Here is a 19215-nt window from a genome sequence, read left to right on the forward strand (position 1 = left end):
AATATAAATATAATCAACCAACAAAACGATGTGGACTCTAATCCTGCTTCTATCATTCATCAGTTGTGCAACCCTGTGCAAAACATTTTTCTCTCCAAGCCTCAGGTTCTTTAGCATTAAGAGAAAGGGAGTTGCCTAGATGATTCCAGAACTGGAGTGAATTTAAAGAGGAAGAAGAGCAGAAAGAAACAGGACATCTTCTGGACTCATAAAATCCATGTCCCTAGCATGGTTTCTTTCCCTGTCCTTCCAACATTCACCCTGAAGGAGATCATTAGCAGGGATTTCCAAGCAACATAATTCATTGGAAAACTGTGATTTGGTATATCTAACCTGAGCAACTTTCCCTTAAGATAATTATCACCCCAGGGTAGCATACTCACCCCCAGATGGCTCTCACTGCAGAAATTCGAACTGACGGGGGCTGTGTCTCGTGAAGACCACTAACTGTTGCCTGTAGGAACTGCTGGATCAGTTCAGGGGACATAGCAACAGTGAACCGACTGGCAGCCCAAAGTGCCCGGCCCAAGAGGAAAGGAGACACTGGGAGAAAGACAGAGCAATTAGGGGCTGGAAAATGAAAATTCCTATTACTTGTCCTTTCTCTTTCCCACATTCATTCCAAATTTTTTTTTTTTTTTTTTTTTTGAGATGGAGTCTCACTCTGTCACCCAGGCTGGAGTGCAATGGTGCAATCTTGGCTCATTGCAACCTCTGTCCCCTGAGGTTCAAGCAATTCTCCTGCCTCAGCCTCCTGAATAGCTGGGATCACAGGCACCTGCCACCACGCCCAGCTAATTTTTTGCATTTTTAGTAGAGATGGCATTTCGCCATGTTGGCCAGGCTGGTCTAAAACTCTGGACCTCAAGTGATCTGCCCGCCTCAGCCTCCCAAAGTGCTGGGATTACAGGCATGAGCCACCACGCCCGGCCCTCCATTCCTCAATTTTTTAGAAGTAAATGGATGCTACATAGTATGTACAACTTATTTGAGAGAAAAAGCGTAACCTTGTATGATGAAAGCAAATGTGTGACCTGTGGTACAAAATCAATTTCCCAGTTTTCCCTTGTCTCTTGCGAGCAAAGTAGATCTTGAATACTATTAGACTAAAAGGATTTTACCACCCCAGTCCTAACCCTGAGCTCTCATTATTCCTTACCTGCACTACTAGTTAATCTTTTTTTTTTTTTTGGAGGTGGAGTTTTGCTCTTGTTGCCCAGGCTGGAGTACAATAGCGCGATCTCGGCTTACTACAAACTCCACCTCCTGGGTTCAAGCGATTCTCCTGCCTCAGGCTCCCCAGTAGCTGGGATTACAGGTATGCGCCACCATGCCCAGCTAATTTTGTATTTTTAGTAGAGATGGGGTTTCTCCATGTTGGTCAGGCTGGTCTCGAATTCCCGACCTTAGGTGATCCACCTGCCTTGGCCTCCAAAAGTGCTGGGATTACAGGCCTGAGCCATGGCGCCGGGCCCACTTAATCTTCTAAATGCCATCTCCATTGTTGTTTATTCCCACTTTTGGACCACTCTTTTTTTCCTTTTTTCTTGAGACGGAGTCTCGCTTTGTCACCCAGGCTGGAGTATAGTGGCACCATCTCAGCTCACTGTAACCTCTGCCTCCCAGGTTCAAGCGATTCTCCTGCCTCAGCCTCCCGAGTAGCTGGGATTACAGGTGCATGCCACCATGTCTGGCTACTTTTTGTATTTCTAGTAGAAATGGGGTTTCACCATGTTGGTCAGGCTGGTCTCGAACTCCTGACCTCAAGTGATCTACCCGCCTCGGCCTCCCAAAGTGCTGGGATTACAGGCATAAGCAACCGCGCGCGGCCTTGGACCACTCTTAAAACTTTAATTATAGCTCTGATCATGTCATTCTTCTATTTAAAATCTGTCAATGAATTCCATAGTCCACCAAATAAAGATTACCCTAGTCATCATGTTATTCAAGGCTCCCTAAGATCAGTGACTCTAGTATTACCTATGATTTCCCTTTATGGTTTCCAAACTCAAGTACACATCCCTCCTTAGCAACTTACATCTTACTCTCCCAGCTCTCTGCCTTGTTCATATTGCAAGCCAACATATTCACCTCCTTGCATTACTTATTTATTCATCTCTTAGGCTGAAGCAATTCTAACTATCTCGTGCCACAGTAATTCTGTCTTTAGTGTTCTTACATGTTATATATATTGTTTGATAGTCTAGCCACTAATTTAAGGATTACTACCCTTGTTTACTATAAGCTGCTGAGGAGAGACTATTCTTATTCAGCTTGTCACAGGGCTTAACTTGGTTACTCACACAATAAACATCCTGTTGACAGAAAACATTGAACAGAACCTAATAAACTGTGCCAAACAATTATACAATACAGATGCTCCTCTGCTTATGATGGGGTTACTTCCTAATAAACCCATCGTAAGTTGAAAATACTGCAAGTTAAAAATGCACTTAAATTTAATACTGAACATCACAGCTTAACCGAGCCTACCTTAAACATGCTCAGGGCACTTACATTAGTGTAAAGTTGGGCAAACTCATCTAACACAAAGCCTATTTTATAATAAAGTGTTGAATATCTCATATAATGTATTGAATACTGTACTGAAAGTGAAAACAGAATGGTTGTAAGGGTACTTGAAGTATGATTTCTACTAAATGTATATTGCTTTGGCATCACTGTAAAGTTGAAAAATCGTAAGTCCAATCACTGTAAGTGAGAAACTGTTTATAACTTTATATAATGTACAGAAGCAGTTCCCAAAAGGATGGTCCAGAAATTCCCTAAAGTTAAAACTATTTTCAAAGTAATACAGAGACATTAGTTTTTTCACCTTCATTCTTTCTTTCTTTTTGAGATGGAGTCTCGCTCTGTTGCCCAGGCTGGAGTGCAGTAGCACGATCTTGGCTCACTGCAACCTCCGCCTCCTGGATTCAAGCAATTCTCCTACTTCAGCCTCATGAGTAGCTGGAATTACAGATGTGTGCCACCATGCCCACCTAATTTTTGTATTTCTCAGTAGAGATGGGGTTACACCATGTTAGCCAGGCTGGTCTTGAATTCCTGACCCCATGATCTGCCCACCTCAGCCTCCCAAAGTGCTGGAGTTACAGGCATGAGCCACCAAGCCCAGCCTCGCTTTCATTTTTTTTTTTTTTTTTTTAAATTTATTTTTTTGAGACGAAGTCTTGCTCTGTTGCCCAGGCTGGGCTGCAGTGGCGTGATCTCGACTCACTACAAGCTTCGCCTCCCGGGTTCACGCCATTCTCCTGCCTCAGCCTCCCGAGTAGCTGGGACTACAGGCACCCACCACCACGCCCGGCTAATTTTTTTTTTTTGTATTTTTAGTAGTGACGGGGTTTCACCGTGTTAGCCAGGATGGTCTCGATCTCCTGACCTCGTGATCCGCCCACCTCAGCCTCCCAAAGTGCTGGGATTACAGGCATGAGCCACCACGACCAGCCACTTTCATTCTTTCACAAGTATACAGTGTAGTTTTCCAGAGGTTATGTGATATGTGATATTCATGGCTCTGACAGCCAGTGGAATGCATGTTTCCATTTCTTTTATTTTAAAAACATCTCAGTTTTAATTTTTAGTATAGTAAATATTAATAAATCAAAGCCACATAAAAATGTCTTTTAAATTGTTGATAATTTGTAACCAGAAAGTTTCAGAATGGTTGGAGTAGAAAAGGTTTTAGCTACAGGCAGGATTAACAAATGATATATACTGAGCCTTTTTCCAGTCTAAATGACAAATATTCTAAAATTTCCAAAGTCTTTGAAAAATCTTTGCTAGGGTAAACTCTACAAGAAATGTGTTAATGGGCTTCAGAAATCTTTCAATGTAATTACAGGATGCCTACTCAAGGCACTTGTAGGATACAAACATTAGACATGACTTCTATTCTCAGAGACCTTACTAGTAGGAGTAAGAAAACATATTCAACAATGCAGCATATGATAAGTACAGAGTGAAACAGGATATTCCCAATGGATCTGAGCTCTGGATGTACAACCATTTTAATTTGTGATTCAGAGAATGGAAGTGATGGAGTGAGATACCCGATAATAGATTACCTATTTAAAATCACAGAGCAGAACATTTTCAAATGACGTAAGCAACTCCCAGAACTATCCTATGGAGAGGAAATAAATGGACTGAAAATGGAGCAAACCATACCAAACGTTCCATGATTTAGGTACTGAGAGAGAAAGCAAAGGTAGTGTTTTGGGATGGGGATCTGGCTCCAAGGATGAGAAAAGGCATGGCATGGCAGAAGCAAGTAGCAGAAAATGCCACACAGACAATGATTCTTAGCTACTGCTCTGTATTGTGGAAGAAATCGGTCTAATAGTAAAGGGCTACTTTTTTTTTTTTTTTTAACTGAGTCTTGGTCTGTCACCCAGGGTGGAATACAGTGGTATGATCTCATTTCACTGCAACCTCCGCCTCCTGGGTTCAAGTGATTCTCCTGCCTTAGCCTCTTGAGTAGCTGAGACTACAGCCTCCCGCTACCACACCCGGCTACTTTTTATATTTTTAGTAGAGGTGGGGTTTCGCCAAGTTGGCCACGCTGGTCTTGAACTCCTGACCTCAGGTGAGTCACCAGCCTCAACCTCCCAAAGTGCTGGGATTAGAGGCGTGAGCCATCACACCTCGCCTACTTTTTTCTTTTTAAGACAGACAGCTAACATGGAATGAGAATGGAACACTTTAATTATTTGGATATTGGCCAAAAATAAAGGTTGAGAAAAATGACAGGAAACAAACAGGAAGAATGTGCCTGATACAGAATGCTTCAACAATGGGAGCAGAACTTGATAATTCTGAAGATACAGCACCAGATTTGCAATCCATTCAAATGCCAAAAACAACCACAAATGGGAATGCCAATTTGGGAAAAAACATTAACATCATGGAAGAATTATGAACTAGGCAATATTAGATTATTATTAGGTGAAGCTTAAGTCAAGGTCTCTGGGCTGTTTTAGAGGTTTGGATGAGTTCAAGCTGTAGGGTGCAAACAATTTTCACTCAAAGGACACAAGAATATCTGGCCTACCAGTCTAAGTGAACAATATAACCAAGTTAATGACAGGTCTAAAAAGCTTCTAGCATCCTGGCATGTGCTGAAACATACCTGAGAGGTTGAGGTCTGCAAGGATGACATTGGTCAGGAACCCATGCATGTCAAAATGAATCCTGCCATTTTTCACACTGTCAGTGATGATGGCCTTCACTGAGCCTAGGGCAAGCATGCATGCCTCATGGATCTTCCACCTGTGAAAGGATACTACAGCCTAGTAAAACATACTACACTGCCAAAAAAGATAAATATTTGAGGAAAGAAGACTCAGAAAAGGGCACTCCACCACAATCTCTTCCAAAAGAGTCATTTATCTTAAGCCCTTCCATTCTAACCTACAGCTGAAAACAGAGTAAAATTTTAATAAGAGATTAAATCTGTTATTAAATTAAAACCAGATTTTCAAATTAAGATAAAAATAAATCCATCCTTTCAAGACTTTTTAAGAAGGGGTAAACAAAAGCATCTTAACTAATTAGTGGCTCACTCTTACCAGTGCTCAGTGCCACTGTTTTTGGTTTGCTCGGCTTCTTGTAAATGTCGAGTGGCTGCAGCAGCCAGGGCTGCTGCACTTTCATTCTGGAAATCTGTGGCCACAGCCTATGGAGAGAGAAGAGCTAATAAATCTGTTTGTGCCCATTAAATGCACTTTAGTTGTAAATTGCTTTAGTCATGACTGTTAGAAGTGATTGGTTCAAGCTCTTTTACATACATGTGCAAACCCCGATTAATTGTATTTAAAATGTTATACCAGTAGGTCAGGGTCTCTAATGAAATTCAAGTAATATCTGTATTCTGTAGTGCCTAGGCATTGTAAGACTAACCAGTTGGGCCAGGCACGGTGGCTCAAGCCTGTAATCCCAGCACTTTGGGAGGCCAAGATGGGTGGATCATGAGGTCAGGAGATCGAGACCATCCTGGCTAACACAGTGAAACCCCGTCTCTACTAAAAAAATACAAAAAAACTAACCAGGCGAGGTGGCGGGCGCCTGTAGTCCCAGCTACTCGGGAGGCTGAGGCAGGAGAATGGCGTGAACCCGGGAGGCGGAGCTTGCAGTGAGCTGAGATCCGGCCACTGCACTCCAGCCTGGGCAACAGAGCGAGACTCCGTCTCAAAAAAAAAAAAAAAAAGACTAACCAGTTGGCTTCTTTGGCTATATTCCAGCAGAGTATAAATGAGCAATAATAGATGTAGCTTTGGATGACAATGGACCAAATATTTGCTCTCCTGGAGTCTGATCATAGAAAAATAAGTCTAATCTACTAATTGGAACTGAATATAATCTTTCATAGCTCCTTAGAAATACTAAATAATAATGAGAAGTGATTCATCAACAGAGAACAAATCTCCTACCCAACAAGAAGTGGCAGTTTCTTCTTAGTATTTCAGCCTAGAGACAACTCTATGCTCTAGTTCGAAGAGGCAAAGAAAATATAAGCAGGTATTTGGATGTTCATATTTCAGCAATCTATTTTGTTTTGTTAGGTTTGCCAACCTTTGGTCTGTGCTACAGATTCTTGTTGAAGAGTGAATTAAATGGAAATGTTTTTTTTTTTTGAGACTGAGTTTCACTCTTGTTGCCCAGGCTGGAGTGCAATGGTGTGATCTTGGCTCACCACAACCTCCGCTTCCCGGGTTCAAGCAATTCTCCTGCCTCAGCCTCCTGAGTAGCTGGGATTACAGGCATGCACCACCAAGCCCAGTTAATTTTGTATTTTTAGTAGAGATGGGATTTTTCTATGTTGGTCAGGCTAGTCTCGAACTCCTGACCTCAGGTGATCTGCCTGCCTCGGCCTCCCCAAGTGCTGGGATTACAAGTGTAAGCCACCATGCCTGCCATAAACTGAAATGTTCTTGATTCAACTACCCTTATTCCATGGAACACTTAATCCTCTATACAATTCTCCCCCGCACCCTGGCCCTATGGTCTGCACAATTCTTACATCTAATATTTAGTTGTAAGTTAGAACCAATAGCAATCATTTTAGAATTTCTGAGTCTCAAACTTCATTTCAGAAACTCTCTTGCATCCCCAATAAAGTCTGAGATAAAGTCACCCAACAACACTGCTCACCTTGGATTAGTTGTCTAGAAAAAAAAAAAGCTCAAGTGACTGATTAAAATTATGTGGTTGAAGTATCAAGGTAAACTTACCAGCAACAAGTCTTGAGCTGCTATTCTAACAGTATAGGAGAATGTATCATCATCTTCATCTTCTACAAACTGTTGGGGGTTGGCTGTCCATACTTTAATCTGAAAAGATCAAATTATATCTTTGTGATGCTGCCAATCTGATTCATAGCTTTTCATCAACAGATATGGGAAGATTTCAACCTATTATCCTGAACAAAACTCTAGCCTTTTGCTGGATACAATGGCTCACAACTGTAATCCTGACACTTTGGGAGGCCAAGGTGGGAGAATTGCTTGAGCCCAGGAGTTTGAGACCAGCCTGGGCAACATGGTGAGAACCCGCCTCTACAAAAAAATAAAAAAGTCAACTGGGCATGGTGGCATAAGCCTGTGGTCCCAGCTACTCAGGAGGCTGAGGCAGGAGGATGGCACGAGCCTGGGAGGTCAAGGCTGCCATGAGCTGTGTCTACACCACTACACTCCAGCCTGAGCAACACAGCAAGACCCTGTCCCAAAAAAACCAAACCAAACAAAACAACAACAACAAAAACTGAAACAAAAACTCTAGCTTCAAAAATCTTTTCTTTTTGATGTAGAGAAACAAATACTATCAAGTAGCAAGGTAGGTAGCAATGGCTATTGCTCTCTTTTAGAATCTGGCTGATTACCAGCTCTCTGCCAATGTCAACCAGCTGTTACCCTTTGACAGATCGATTTTCTGAACAGATTAAGTCTGATGGACTATTTACTGTGAAAATTATGTCAATTCTTGTGCTGTTTTAAACGAGGCGTTACCTAATTTTTCAACGTTCTTTGCTGGTTTTGATGACCCACCATCAGGCTAACGGTCTGATCATTACATTTTACTATAGGGAAGGAACAGATTCTCCTAAAAATCAGCGTCTTAGGTTAGTGGTCCTGTGAGATTTTCTAATGGCAAAAGTGGGCCAGGCACAGTGGCTCGTGCCTGTAATCACAGCACTTTGAGAGGCCAAGGTGGGCAGATTGCTTGAGCCTAGGAGTTAGAGACTACCAGCCTGGGCAACATAGTATAGTACTTTTCTGCACCAAAAAAAAAAAAAAAAAAAAAAAAAAAAAAAAAATTAGCCAGGTGTGGTGGTGAACTCCAAAACTTTGGATATGGCAATAAAATGATGTCAAACCTTTCCCAGAACTTCACATGAAATTATTATTCTTGGGGCCGGGCACGGTGGCTCACGCCTGTAATCCCAACATTTTGGGAGGCCGAGACGGGTGGATCACCTGAGGTGGGGAGTTTGAGACCAGTCTAACCAACATGGAGAAACCCTGTCTCTACTAAAAATACAAAATTAGCCGGGCATGGTGGCACATGCCTGTAATCCCAGCCACTCGGGAGGCTGAGGCAGGAGAATCGCTTGAACCTGGGAGGTGGTGGCTGCAGTGAGCCGAGATCACGCCACTGCACTCCAGCCTGGGCAACAACAGCAAAACTCCTTCTCGAAAAAAAAGAAATTATTCTTCATTATTCTTCTTGTGTCTACTTTTAGAAATAAAGTGTTCGCTTGACCAAGACTTCACATTCTTTAAGTTGCACTTTCCAAATACAAGATGGCAACTGTCTCTCAAATATTATTTACCTGCTCCTCAGTGATTTGCATGTACAGGATAATATAATAAATCAATTCAGGCAAGGCTTTCTTAACAGTGCTTTTGAATTTGCTATTTTCTAGTAGAGCATGGACAAATTCAAAAATGCTAAAGACGAGATTTTCAAAGCCCAGGACTTCACCTGCAGGAAATGCACAAGAGAAGAAATTAATGACAAGAAAGCAAAAGGAAAGCACACATGCTGAAAATGAACTACATAATCTTTGTAAATTATTGAATATTTCAAGCACTTGCTAATGATTATTCCTGAGGAATTGGGAGAGAGGGCTCAGAAGTCACAAAACGTAATTTTGAGGATATTAAATATTCTTTGGTTTTTCAAGTAAAAGAATCAGAAACACTGGATATATTTTCCAGTATGTCTATTGTTCTAATCTGAAATAATTAGAAATATTAAAACAGAAATGAAAGACTCATTATCTGGGACCCCAAAATGAAACACAACAAAATGCCAGAAGTAGGCTAGATTAAATGGCCTTAAAAGTATCTCTTCCAACGCAGAAATTCTGTGATTTTATGAGATTTATGCAACTACCTATCAGGAACAGATTAAAGATTGTCAATTCTCATTTCCCCACATCTAATACATTGAAAATAAACTCAGTTAGAAAACACTTAATAGAGTGAAGCCTCTCAAGTTATTGTTTTTTATGCCCCCCGTCTCTGGCTTCTTTTTCTTTTTCCCACTAACTGGTATTTCTATAAAGATCAAATAAACTACATACCATCAGAATCCACAGGATCTTCTACTTCTTCTGTGTAATTTACTTCTGTCCTCACATAAGTATGATGAAGAGTAAAGAAACAGAATTTGGAGTCTGCTTTACATATAATCTATGAGGAAATGTTACATATTCCAACACTAAAAGTAGACACCTTAAAAAAGCCTGTGTAAGAAGAGTGGAACCATATGAATGTGAGACCCAATGCGAGATTCCTAACTATAGGTGGTAGTAGCTCCCTTAAACTTTCAAGAAAGGATATAAAGCTGCACTCTCGGTTAGGGTGTTCCAAACAATAGGCAGAATCTGCTGCATGGAGGACACCATGTGCTTTGGGAAGTTTTTCACTAGGGCTGTCACTGCCTAAGAAGTTAAGAGAAAAGGACCCAAGTTATGAGTGATATATAGGAAATAAATGATTTCAGACCACCCCCTCAAACACCAAATATTTCATTGGTAGTAAGTGTTTACCTTTAGGACCTCCATCTTAAACCCACTGTCAGATGTGGGGCCATCTGGTATCTGGAGGGCCTGAACAAAGGCCTCTGTGAACTGCTGCACCACGGGAAAGATCAGGACTTTGGCTGCACCCTGACAACAGAAACCAAAGTCAATGCTGGATAAATCCCTAATCCATGGCTTCAACACATATATATCAAACACTGATATGTGAAAGGCACCTAAAGCTCTCTTCAAGCTCCAAGCCTGATCAGAAGAGAATAGCTATAAAGTCAATGAAGGTGTTACCTAAGATTTCATGTTTCCTTAACCAGCACTTGCAGTTCTTCATCAAAGCCCTCTTAAAAACTATTATGTAAGACCAACTTTCCTCCTAACTGCTTCTGAATCACAGGGATTGGTATTTTTCAGCTAGCTCTGCTTCACGCAAGAGGGCCATAAAAGAGTAGTAAAGTTCTGAGTGATGACTACTATGAAAAGGATATAGGATAAGGTGTTTGAAGAAGACAGACCCAAAAGAAGACTAAGCTTTTTACAAGTTGAAAATTCAATCAGGCCAGGTGTGGCGACTCATACCTGTAGTCCTAGCACTTTGGGAGGCCAAGGTGGGAGGATCACTTGAGCCTAGGAGTTCAAGATGAGCCTAGGCAACATAGGGAGAGACCCCGTCTCTACAAAAATAAATTAATTAGGCTGGGCACGGTGGCTCATGCCTGTAATCCCAGCACTTTGGGAGGCCGAGGTGGGCGGATCATGAGGTCAAGATATCGAGACCATCCTGGCCAACATGGTGAAACCCTGTCTCTACTAAAAATACAAAAATTAGCTGGGCATGATGGGGCGTGCCTATAGTCCCAGCTACTCAGAGGCTGAGGCAGAAGAATCGCTTGAACCTGGGAGGTGGACATTGCAGTGAGCTGAGATTGCACCACTGCACTCCAGCCTAGCAACAGAGTGAGACTCCATCTCTAAATAAATTCATTCATTCATTCATTCGCCGGGAGTGGTGGCACATGCTGGTGGTCTCAGCAACTTGGGAGGCTGAGATGAGAGGATTGCTTGAACCTGTGAGGTTGAGGCTGCAGTGAGCTATGATCATGCCACTGCATTCCAGCCTGGGTGACAGAGCAAGATCTTGTCTCAAAAAAATCCAAATAAATAAAAAAATAAAAATACAGCTGGGAGCTGTGATTCATGCTTATAATCCCAGCACTATGGGAGGCTGAGGCAGGAAGATTGCTTGAGCCCAGAAGTTTAAGACCAGCCTGGGCAATACAGTGAGACCCTATCTCTACAAAAATTTACAAAATAAAATCAGCCAAGTGTGGTGGTGCATACCACACCTGTAGTTCCTACTGGGGGTCGGGGGTGCTGAGGTTAGGGGATCACTTAAGCCCAGGAGTTCAAGGCTGCAGTGAGCCATGATTACGCCACTGTACTCCAGCCTGGGTGACAGAACAAGACCCTGTCTGGAAAAATAACAATAATAATAATTTAATAAAAATGTTAAATCTATCTCTAATACTGGTTAGTGTGCTTTTTGGTGCTGCTATCATGAAACGACTCACTGCTCTGCATGAATAAAACTTGTAAGCATGAAGTCTGTTATTGATCCAAAGACCTGCTTACCTTTTCCAGCTCCTCCATGTTACAGATCATATGGGCACAAGTGGTAAATATTTCCACGGCTCGGGAACGGGTTCGAATACCATACACCTGGAAAAAAGGTTATAGCATAACAGGACAGCCACGACATTGGAATGTGTAGGTATGTGTGTATCTTGGACTAGAAGTAAAACTATGACTAATGAATCCTTACATGAGATTGGATGCCCTCGAGAAATGGGAAATGTAACTCATTTACATTTACAGGAGGCAGACTTCTGTAATTCAGAGAATGAAAGGTAGCAGAATCATAATGTTGGAACTTATTGGAATGAACCTTACACATGGGCCTCTGTTGGTTCATTTGATTAAAAAATACCAGGCTGGGTAGTGCTTAAAATCCCAACACAGCCAATATATTTCCTTTAAAATGCAGACTATTGGTTGGGGGCAGAGGTGAATAGGGAAGTTACATTATCCATCAGGTATTTACATCTTGTTGTAAATGAGTTATCATTCATATACACTCTAATCAAATATATATGCAATATATTAAGGGTCTATTATGGGCAATGCAGTGATAGATTGCTTCCAATTACTTAGCTGAGGTAGGCAAGCTTAGGTGGGATAACTCAATAAACTGAGGCTGGAAGTAGCATGAAGGAAGGCACTATTTATCTACCTAGGGGCTACTGGATGCCAGGAAGTACGATATGTGAAGAAATATTTCAGCTATTTCACTCTTTTATCAAAGGCTTGCCCTTGTAGTTGAGTGAAAGGTCTAAGGTTAACGCAGATTCAGATCCAAATCTTTGTCAGTTCTAGTCTTTAGGTATTGAGATCAGTTGCAAACACCATAATCTCCCACCTGAAAGGCTGGGGGCTGAAGACAGCCTGAACTCACTATAATCTTGGAGCTGAGATTTCATACCTCAGCCATGGTGAAGATCTTATACATCTCTGGGAGAATGACAGGAGCAACAAGTGGCATCTGTGTGTCTGTCACTTCTCGAGTGAATTCTACAAAGAAAAAAGCAGTACTGTTTAAAAAAAAAATACTGCTTCATAAAGACATTAAGGTTGATATTTTCTGAACTGCTTCTAGGTGGCAGTTCCCAAACAGACAGCACACAGGTAAAGACACTGGCCTGGTGGTCTCATTCTGTGAAAGCAAAAGTAGCAAGTTACTGATTATTTGTTAGAAGGAGAAAGAATAACATGGAAATAGAGAAAAATATAAGCAATTAAAAAAGAAAACTTTAATATAAACACTGAAAGAAAATCTATAATAGAACTGCATAAATGTCCTTGTGAGGTCAACTTGGGAAAATTCTGTATTAATTTACCTTGTGCTCATCTGTCAACATTCAGTTACACTTCGAGGTTTCTTACCTTTGGTTCTATTTTCAGTACTTTCACTTGGCAAGCTAGTTTGATGCACATAATAAAATATGTACAGACTTACTAGGCCTCAACTCCTCTTTGTATATGTTACTCTTCTCAGTAGATGATATTTATTGACCTAAAAGTCAGAGGCTGCTGCTAACTGGAACAAATAGGAATTTTCTATATAAATGTGGCAAAAAGCAACCTATACACAGAATGAGACTCGAAGGTGACGGAAATATGGGTCGTATCTTTCCCTTCATTTCTTCAAAAAAAAAAAAAACATAAATACACCACACACAAAGTACTGAGACAGCACAAACGACCCCTGGATTCATGTTACAAAGCAGCAGAATAAAAGCCCTTGAGTTCCAATAACTATTCACTTTACCTGATGCTTTTCCACGTTATCACTATAAAAATGGACATAGGCACTGGGCACAGCGGCTTATGCCTGTAATCCCAGAGCTTTGGGAGGCTGAGGCAGGAGGATCACTTGAGGTCAGGAGTTCAAGACCAGTCTGAACATAGCAAGATCTGCCACTACATTAAAAAAACAAACAAACAAAAAAACCAAAATGCTGCGTGTGGTGGCATGTGTCTGTAGTGCCAGCTACTTAGGATGCTGAGGCAGGAGGCTCACTTGAGTCTAGGAAGTCAAGGTTACAGTAAGCTAAAACAGTGCCACTATACCTGAGCCCAGGTGACAGAGTAAGATCATGTCTCAAATAAATAAATAAATAAAAATAAAAATAAAGCTAACCACTTGGGACATTTTGGGAAAAGATACACAGCTAGAAACGCAAGTTGGCATTTTCAAGGTTAAGGTACTCCACAATTTTGAGCAGTATCAATCCCCATGAGTCAAATGGAGACCAAATACTCAAGGTTGAATTTTCTTTACAGCTGTAATTTCCTCCTCAAGAATAAAGTATGAGCTTTGAATGGTAAGTGAGTGTTCTATTTTATTTAGAAATCCAAGGAAATTAGTCCAAACAAATATGACAGATGGCATAACAAGTTTTTATGAAAAATATAGGATAATTTAATTCCGCTAATAAAATGCTTAACTGCTTTTTACTCTCCTATACTCATCCCTGGTATCAATTTATTAATACTTTATAGGTTTAATTCGAAAAGTTTTCTGAGGTGATTCAGCAAGTCAGAAAAATTCTAGGACTCCAGCAACACCTCAATCTCCAAATTTCTTTGAGAATAAAGAAAAAGCTGTATCTGGTGGATCAAATCTTCTAATCCTTAGCTGCTATGTTTACATTTCCTTTACACCATGAGCCTTAGTTGGTTCTCATCTATAAATAGATAAGTTTAATAGGAAGCCTCATTAAAGGGAAACTGGTATAGTATCTTGAAAAACTCTGAAGAGAATCAGTCCCATTCTCCTAATGGGCCTCTGTCCAACCACCATGTCCTGCTATCTTCATGCATGCCTAAGTTTTTGTTGTCAGAGTACAGTCTACCCTCGTTTGAAAATATTTGGAGCAAGTATTTGGGAATGGGGTTGGCTGCCAGCCATTCCATGTCTGGTGACTCCATTACAAAAGGACACAAATTTCCCCAAGAGTTCTTTCCCTGTGGCTGGCAGAAAAGTGATCTCACTGAACAGTAATTTCCTTAGTCAAACACAATAAGGGCTCTTCAGCATCCAAATCAAGATAAATGTACAAACACCTTTCTCTCCAAGTTTGTCAAAAGAAGCTGAATTTCATGTTGGAAGACTGAGAGGGAACAGGCTTCCTTTCCTTGGTAGAACATGTATCTGTTAATTGATATCCTGGCACTATGAAGTGGTGAATAAAGAATCCTGAAAGGCCAATTTCATGGAGACGGGTGTGTGAAATCACTTGAACAATGAATGAGTCATAAAGGAGAAGTAAGGGCAATAAGCAGGGAAGTGAAAATCTGAGCAAGGAACATTTTGATCTTTTTGGTAAGTCTGTTCTGTATCTGAGCTAAAAACTGAAGCTTTGTCATAGGCAATCAATACGAATATAGTGGTAATTCAAAAAGGCAGCTGGGGGCATGGGAAGAGGTGATTTTGAAACAAAAGGAGAAGAAAGATTTGCATTTGACAAAGAGTTGATATTATCTACCATTAACATCACATGGACTAGCAAAATTGGGCCTATGTGCCAAGTTCAGTAAACTGAGATTGAGAGAGAATAGAACTGGCATTCACAACTAGGTAAGAAAACATTTCAGGTAAGCTAGTAGGTCATAGAGAAAGAGAAGATATTGGTGGGACTTCTACAAACCTCCATAAACGAAAGAGAAAGATGATTTCTAAAGGATCAGTACAGGATGACTAAAGGCCAGGTAAGAATTTCTTGAAGGCAAAACAGAGTAGTGACTTCATCTAGGGAATAAGAAGCAGGGAGGAACTTGCAAAGGACTGGGAAACTCAGGCCATCCCTAAGGATATATGAAAGCAGATTCTGGGAGGGATTGATAACTTAATCAGGTTTAGAAGAGATATCCATCAAATCTCTTTGAACTAAAAGTAGAAGTATTTTTATCAACTTCTCAGAACAGAGAGAAGGAAAAGATACTGAGACTACATATTCTCTAACTGGCTAAATGAAGGTCAGGATTATATGGCTATACTGTTTTTATCTTCTTTTTAAATATTTCTATAAAAATTCATTTTACAATTCTTAACTTTGCCATGGTTGAACTAAGTGGAAAAATAATATATAGTAATAATAATCATAGTAACTAAACTTTACTGAACAAATAAAGATAGATTAGCTAATTTAAACCATACCAAAAGCTCCTTTGATGCAGATACTACTATCATCTTAATTTTATATAGAAGGAAACTCAGGCTCAAAGAAGGTAAGTGAAGGATCAAGGTGAAGCCCCTACAAAAATTTAAAATCTGAATACTCAATCTCTATGCTAATACTGTATCTGTAAGTGGTAGGTTTGGCAGTAGAAGTAATACTATACAACCTTAACTCCCTAGAAAAAAACAATGGAGCTGGAGGGTAGATGCAGAGATAAAAACTAGGAGGGAGGAATAACATCAGTAGCAATTCCTACTGATCCAGGCCATTATATCACATAGCTTCTGGTAATACTCCTGTCGCTTGAGATCCAAGTACCAATACCAGGGAAAAGGGCTTCTGGTACCTGTCAGCACACGCATGGCTCCATGGACGGCATTTAAGTCTCCGCTCACCAACATCTCCATGAGCAGGTTGAAGAGTTGGGGCCAAGCTTCAGGCCAGTCCCAGTGGGCAATGGCTGACACTGCATAGGCCACACTGGAGCGCACTTTGCTTATCGATTCTCTCAACCCATTAGGCAATAGCTCCCGGATAACAATTTTTGCCTGTAAGGGATAAAAGTCCACCTGCTATTAGATCAGGTTATAAGTGACTGGCAGAGCCCAGTTCAGTTGGGAACTGTGTTGGAAAAACAATGAGTACAAGGTACTGCAATGAGTACAAGGTACTGCATAAACTTGCAATGAATTGTCAAATTTATATATAGGAGTTTTAGAGGAGTCTTCTCTAAAACTCCTATATATAAACTTGACAATTCATCTGGAGGGTTCATCTGTGATCTCTACACTTATGCCGTCCATTACAGTAGCCACTACCTACACATGGCTATTAAAATTTTAAAACATTTAAAATTTAGTTCCTCAGTTGCACTAGCCCCATTTTAAGTGCTCAATAGCCATATGTAGCTAGTAGCTATTGTTTTAGACAGCACAGACACAGAATATTTCCATAACTGCATAAAGTTCCAATGGAAAACATTCCTCCAGACCTCACACCTCAAAATTTCTTGGGGACTCAGGATGATTGCACATTATTGCACTAAGTACAAACATTATTTCATTTAATTCTTAAACCCTTAGTTGGTATTTTTATTCTCATTTTGGAGATTTAGGAAATTGAGGCTTAGGTGTTAACACATTTCCAATGATCTCATAGCTTGTAAAAAGCAAAACTGGAATTTGAACACAGACCAGCCTGATACTTGAGCTCTTTAATGTATAGCCCTATGCCCGCAATGCCAGCCAACAATCTCCTTCTCTGCCTAGTCTTGATTGCTTCATGCAGTCAAAGAATGTTGATAGTCTAATCTCTTAAAATGGACCCTCAAATCTCCTCAGGTAGACTAATCAAGTAACTGACTTACCCTTTCTGTAGTTTCAGGAGGCCTAAATTTCTCTGATTGGGCACACCAGTGAGTCTCCACATATTGTTTCAAGATGACTGATGCCAGCTGTGAAGAGAATAAGCCAAGTAGTACAGCAAGAAAAAGAATTTTTTCACACATAAAAACTATATACATGGTCCGATACATCTGAAGTCTATCTAAATCTGGCACGACATCCTAGGTTATTTATAAATCGGCCTTATTCTTATTCTTTCCTATAAGAAAGTTTCATTACCAAGGAAAAGGAAACTACTTATAAATTGGGCCAGTCTGGACTTACCTGACGGATTGCCAGTGCCCCCTGGGGATCTACAGTCAGTTCTGCCAAGTGAACACCAAATTCTGAAAGAGAAAATTTTATTGAGTCTAAGAGCACCCAGGAAAGCCATAGCAATTTACTAAGCTCTAACCCTGATGCCAACAAGATTTCAGAAAGAATCCTAATCTGTAATTTCAAAAAGAGCTGATAACTACTAAGACTGATTCCTCCAAGTAAAAGAAACAAATTGGCTTACAGGACATGCCTTGTTACAATGAAGTTCTAACACGCTCACACTTTTTCCAGTCACCGCATACCACCTTCCAGTCATCTTCCCTTCCAAGATGACAATACCTTCCTCTTATACCAATTAATGTGGTAACTGAAACATGGAGCCTGCCGTGGTGGCTCACCTCTGTAATCCCAGCACTTTGGGAGGCCAAGGTGGGTGGATCACTTGAGATCAGGAGTTCGAGACCACCCTGGCCAACATAGTGAAACCCCATCTCTACTAAAGATACAAAATTAGCCAGGCTTGGTGATGCGTGGCTGTAATCCCAGCTTCTTGGGAGGCTGAGGCAGGAGAATCACTTGAACCGAGGAGGAGGAGGTGACAGTGAGCTGAGATTACACCATTGCACTCCAGCCTGGGAGACAAAAGCAAAACTCTGTCTCAAAAAAACAAAACAGGCTGGGCGCAGTGGCTCACGCTTATAATCCCAGCACTTTGGGAGGCCAAGGCAGGTGGATCACAAGGTCAGGAGTTCAAGAACAGCCTGGCCAAGATGGTGAAACCCCGTCTCTACTAAAAATACAAAAAAATTAGTCGGGCATGGTGGCAGGCATCTGTAATCCCAGCTACTTGGGAGGCTGAAGCAGAGAATTGCTTGAACCTGGGAGGTAGAGGTTGCAGTGAGCTGGGATCATGCCATTGCATTCCAGCCTGGGCTACAGAATGAGACTCCATCTCAAAAAACAAACAAACAAAACAAAACAACAAACAAACAAAAAAAGGGACCAAAACCAAAACAAAACAAAAAAACATGGGACTATCTATTCCTGAGGACAACTTAAAAGGTGAGATTTCACGAGCTGCCCAGATATATGCCACCAATTATGAGCTGATTAAGTCCAAGAACACATGGCTTTAACAAACTTAGTCCTAAAAATGAGAGGTTTCCAATAAGCAATGGAACTTGAACTGCACATTTGGAGACTGTAAATAACTCTTACTTCCAAATTAAAATTTATTTTTTTAAAATGATTACTAAAATAAATTTTGTTTTAGAGACAGGGTCTCTGTCATCCAGGCTGGGGTGCAGTGGCGTAATAATAGCTCACTGCAGTGTTGAATTCCTAGGCTCAAACGAACTTCCTGCCTCAGCCTCCCGAGTAGCAGAGACTACAGATGCACACCACTGTGCCTGGCTCCAAATTAAAACTTAGATCTAATATATACTTGCAAAGGAGTAAACTATCAAATATTTGTTTGTGAAAAGAGGAGGAAGAATGTAAAACCAACAGTGCATCATAATTTTTACACCTCACATTGTAGGGCTGTGCTATCCAATACAGTAGCCATTAGTCACAATGGCTGTACCTGTAATGTGGCTGGTGAGACTTGAGATGCCTATAAATGTAATACACACTAGATTTCAAACTGTGTGAAAAAAAGAGGAAAATATCTTTTTATATTGATCAAATGTTGCAATAC

The 19215-nt window shown here is 40.8% G+C and overlaps 1 protein-coding gene across 1 annotated transcript in view; it reads right to left on the reverse strand.

The window, feature by feature from the left end:
* Positions 1-19215, reverse strand: part of IPO9 (importin 9) — a 59189-nt gene that overhangs the window by 22112 nt on the left and 17862 nt on the right. The window contains exons 2-14 of the mRNA XM_025370915.1: positions 17523-17584; positions 17222-17308; positions 16202-16403; positions 12597-12685; positions 11690-11776; positions 10073-10192; positions 9864-9964; positions 9605-9663; positions 8849-9000; positions 7251-7349; positions 5589-5695; positions 5150-5289; positions 384-543 (exon numbers count right to left, since the gene is read on the reverse strand). Coding sequence (XP_025226700.1) covers positions 384-543; positions 5150-5289; positions 5589-5695; positions 7251-7349; positions 8849-9000; positions 9605-9663; positions 9864-9964; positions 10073-10192; positions 11690-11776; positions 12597-12685; positions 16202-16403; positions 17222-17308; positions 17523-17584 — 1465 coding nt within the window. The remainder of the gene's footprint in view (positions 1-383; positions 544-5149; positions 5290-5588; positions 5696-7250; positions 7350-8848; positions 9001-9604; positions 9664-9863; positions 9965-10072; positions 10193-11689; positions 11777-12596; positions 12686-16201; positions 16404-17221; positions 17309-17522; positions 17585-19215) is intronic.

The sequence above is a fragment of the Theropithecus gelada genome, chromosome 1 (assembly GCF_003255815.1).
Source record: "Theropithecus gelada isolate Dixy chromosome 1, Tgel_1.0, whole genome shotgun sequence".
Lineage (NCBI taxonomy): Eukaryota > Metazoa > Chordata > Mammalia > Primates > Cercopithecidae > Theropithecus > Theropithecus gelada.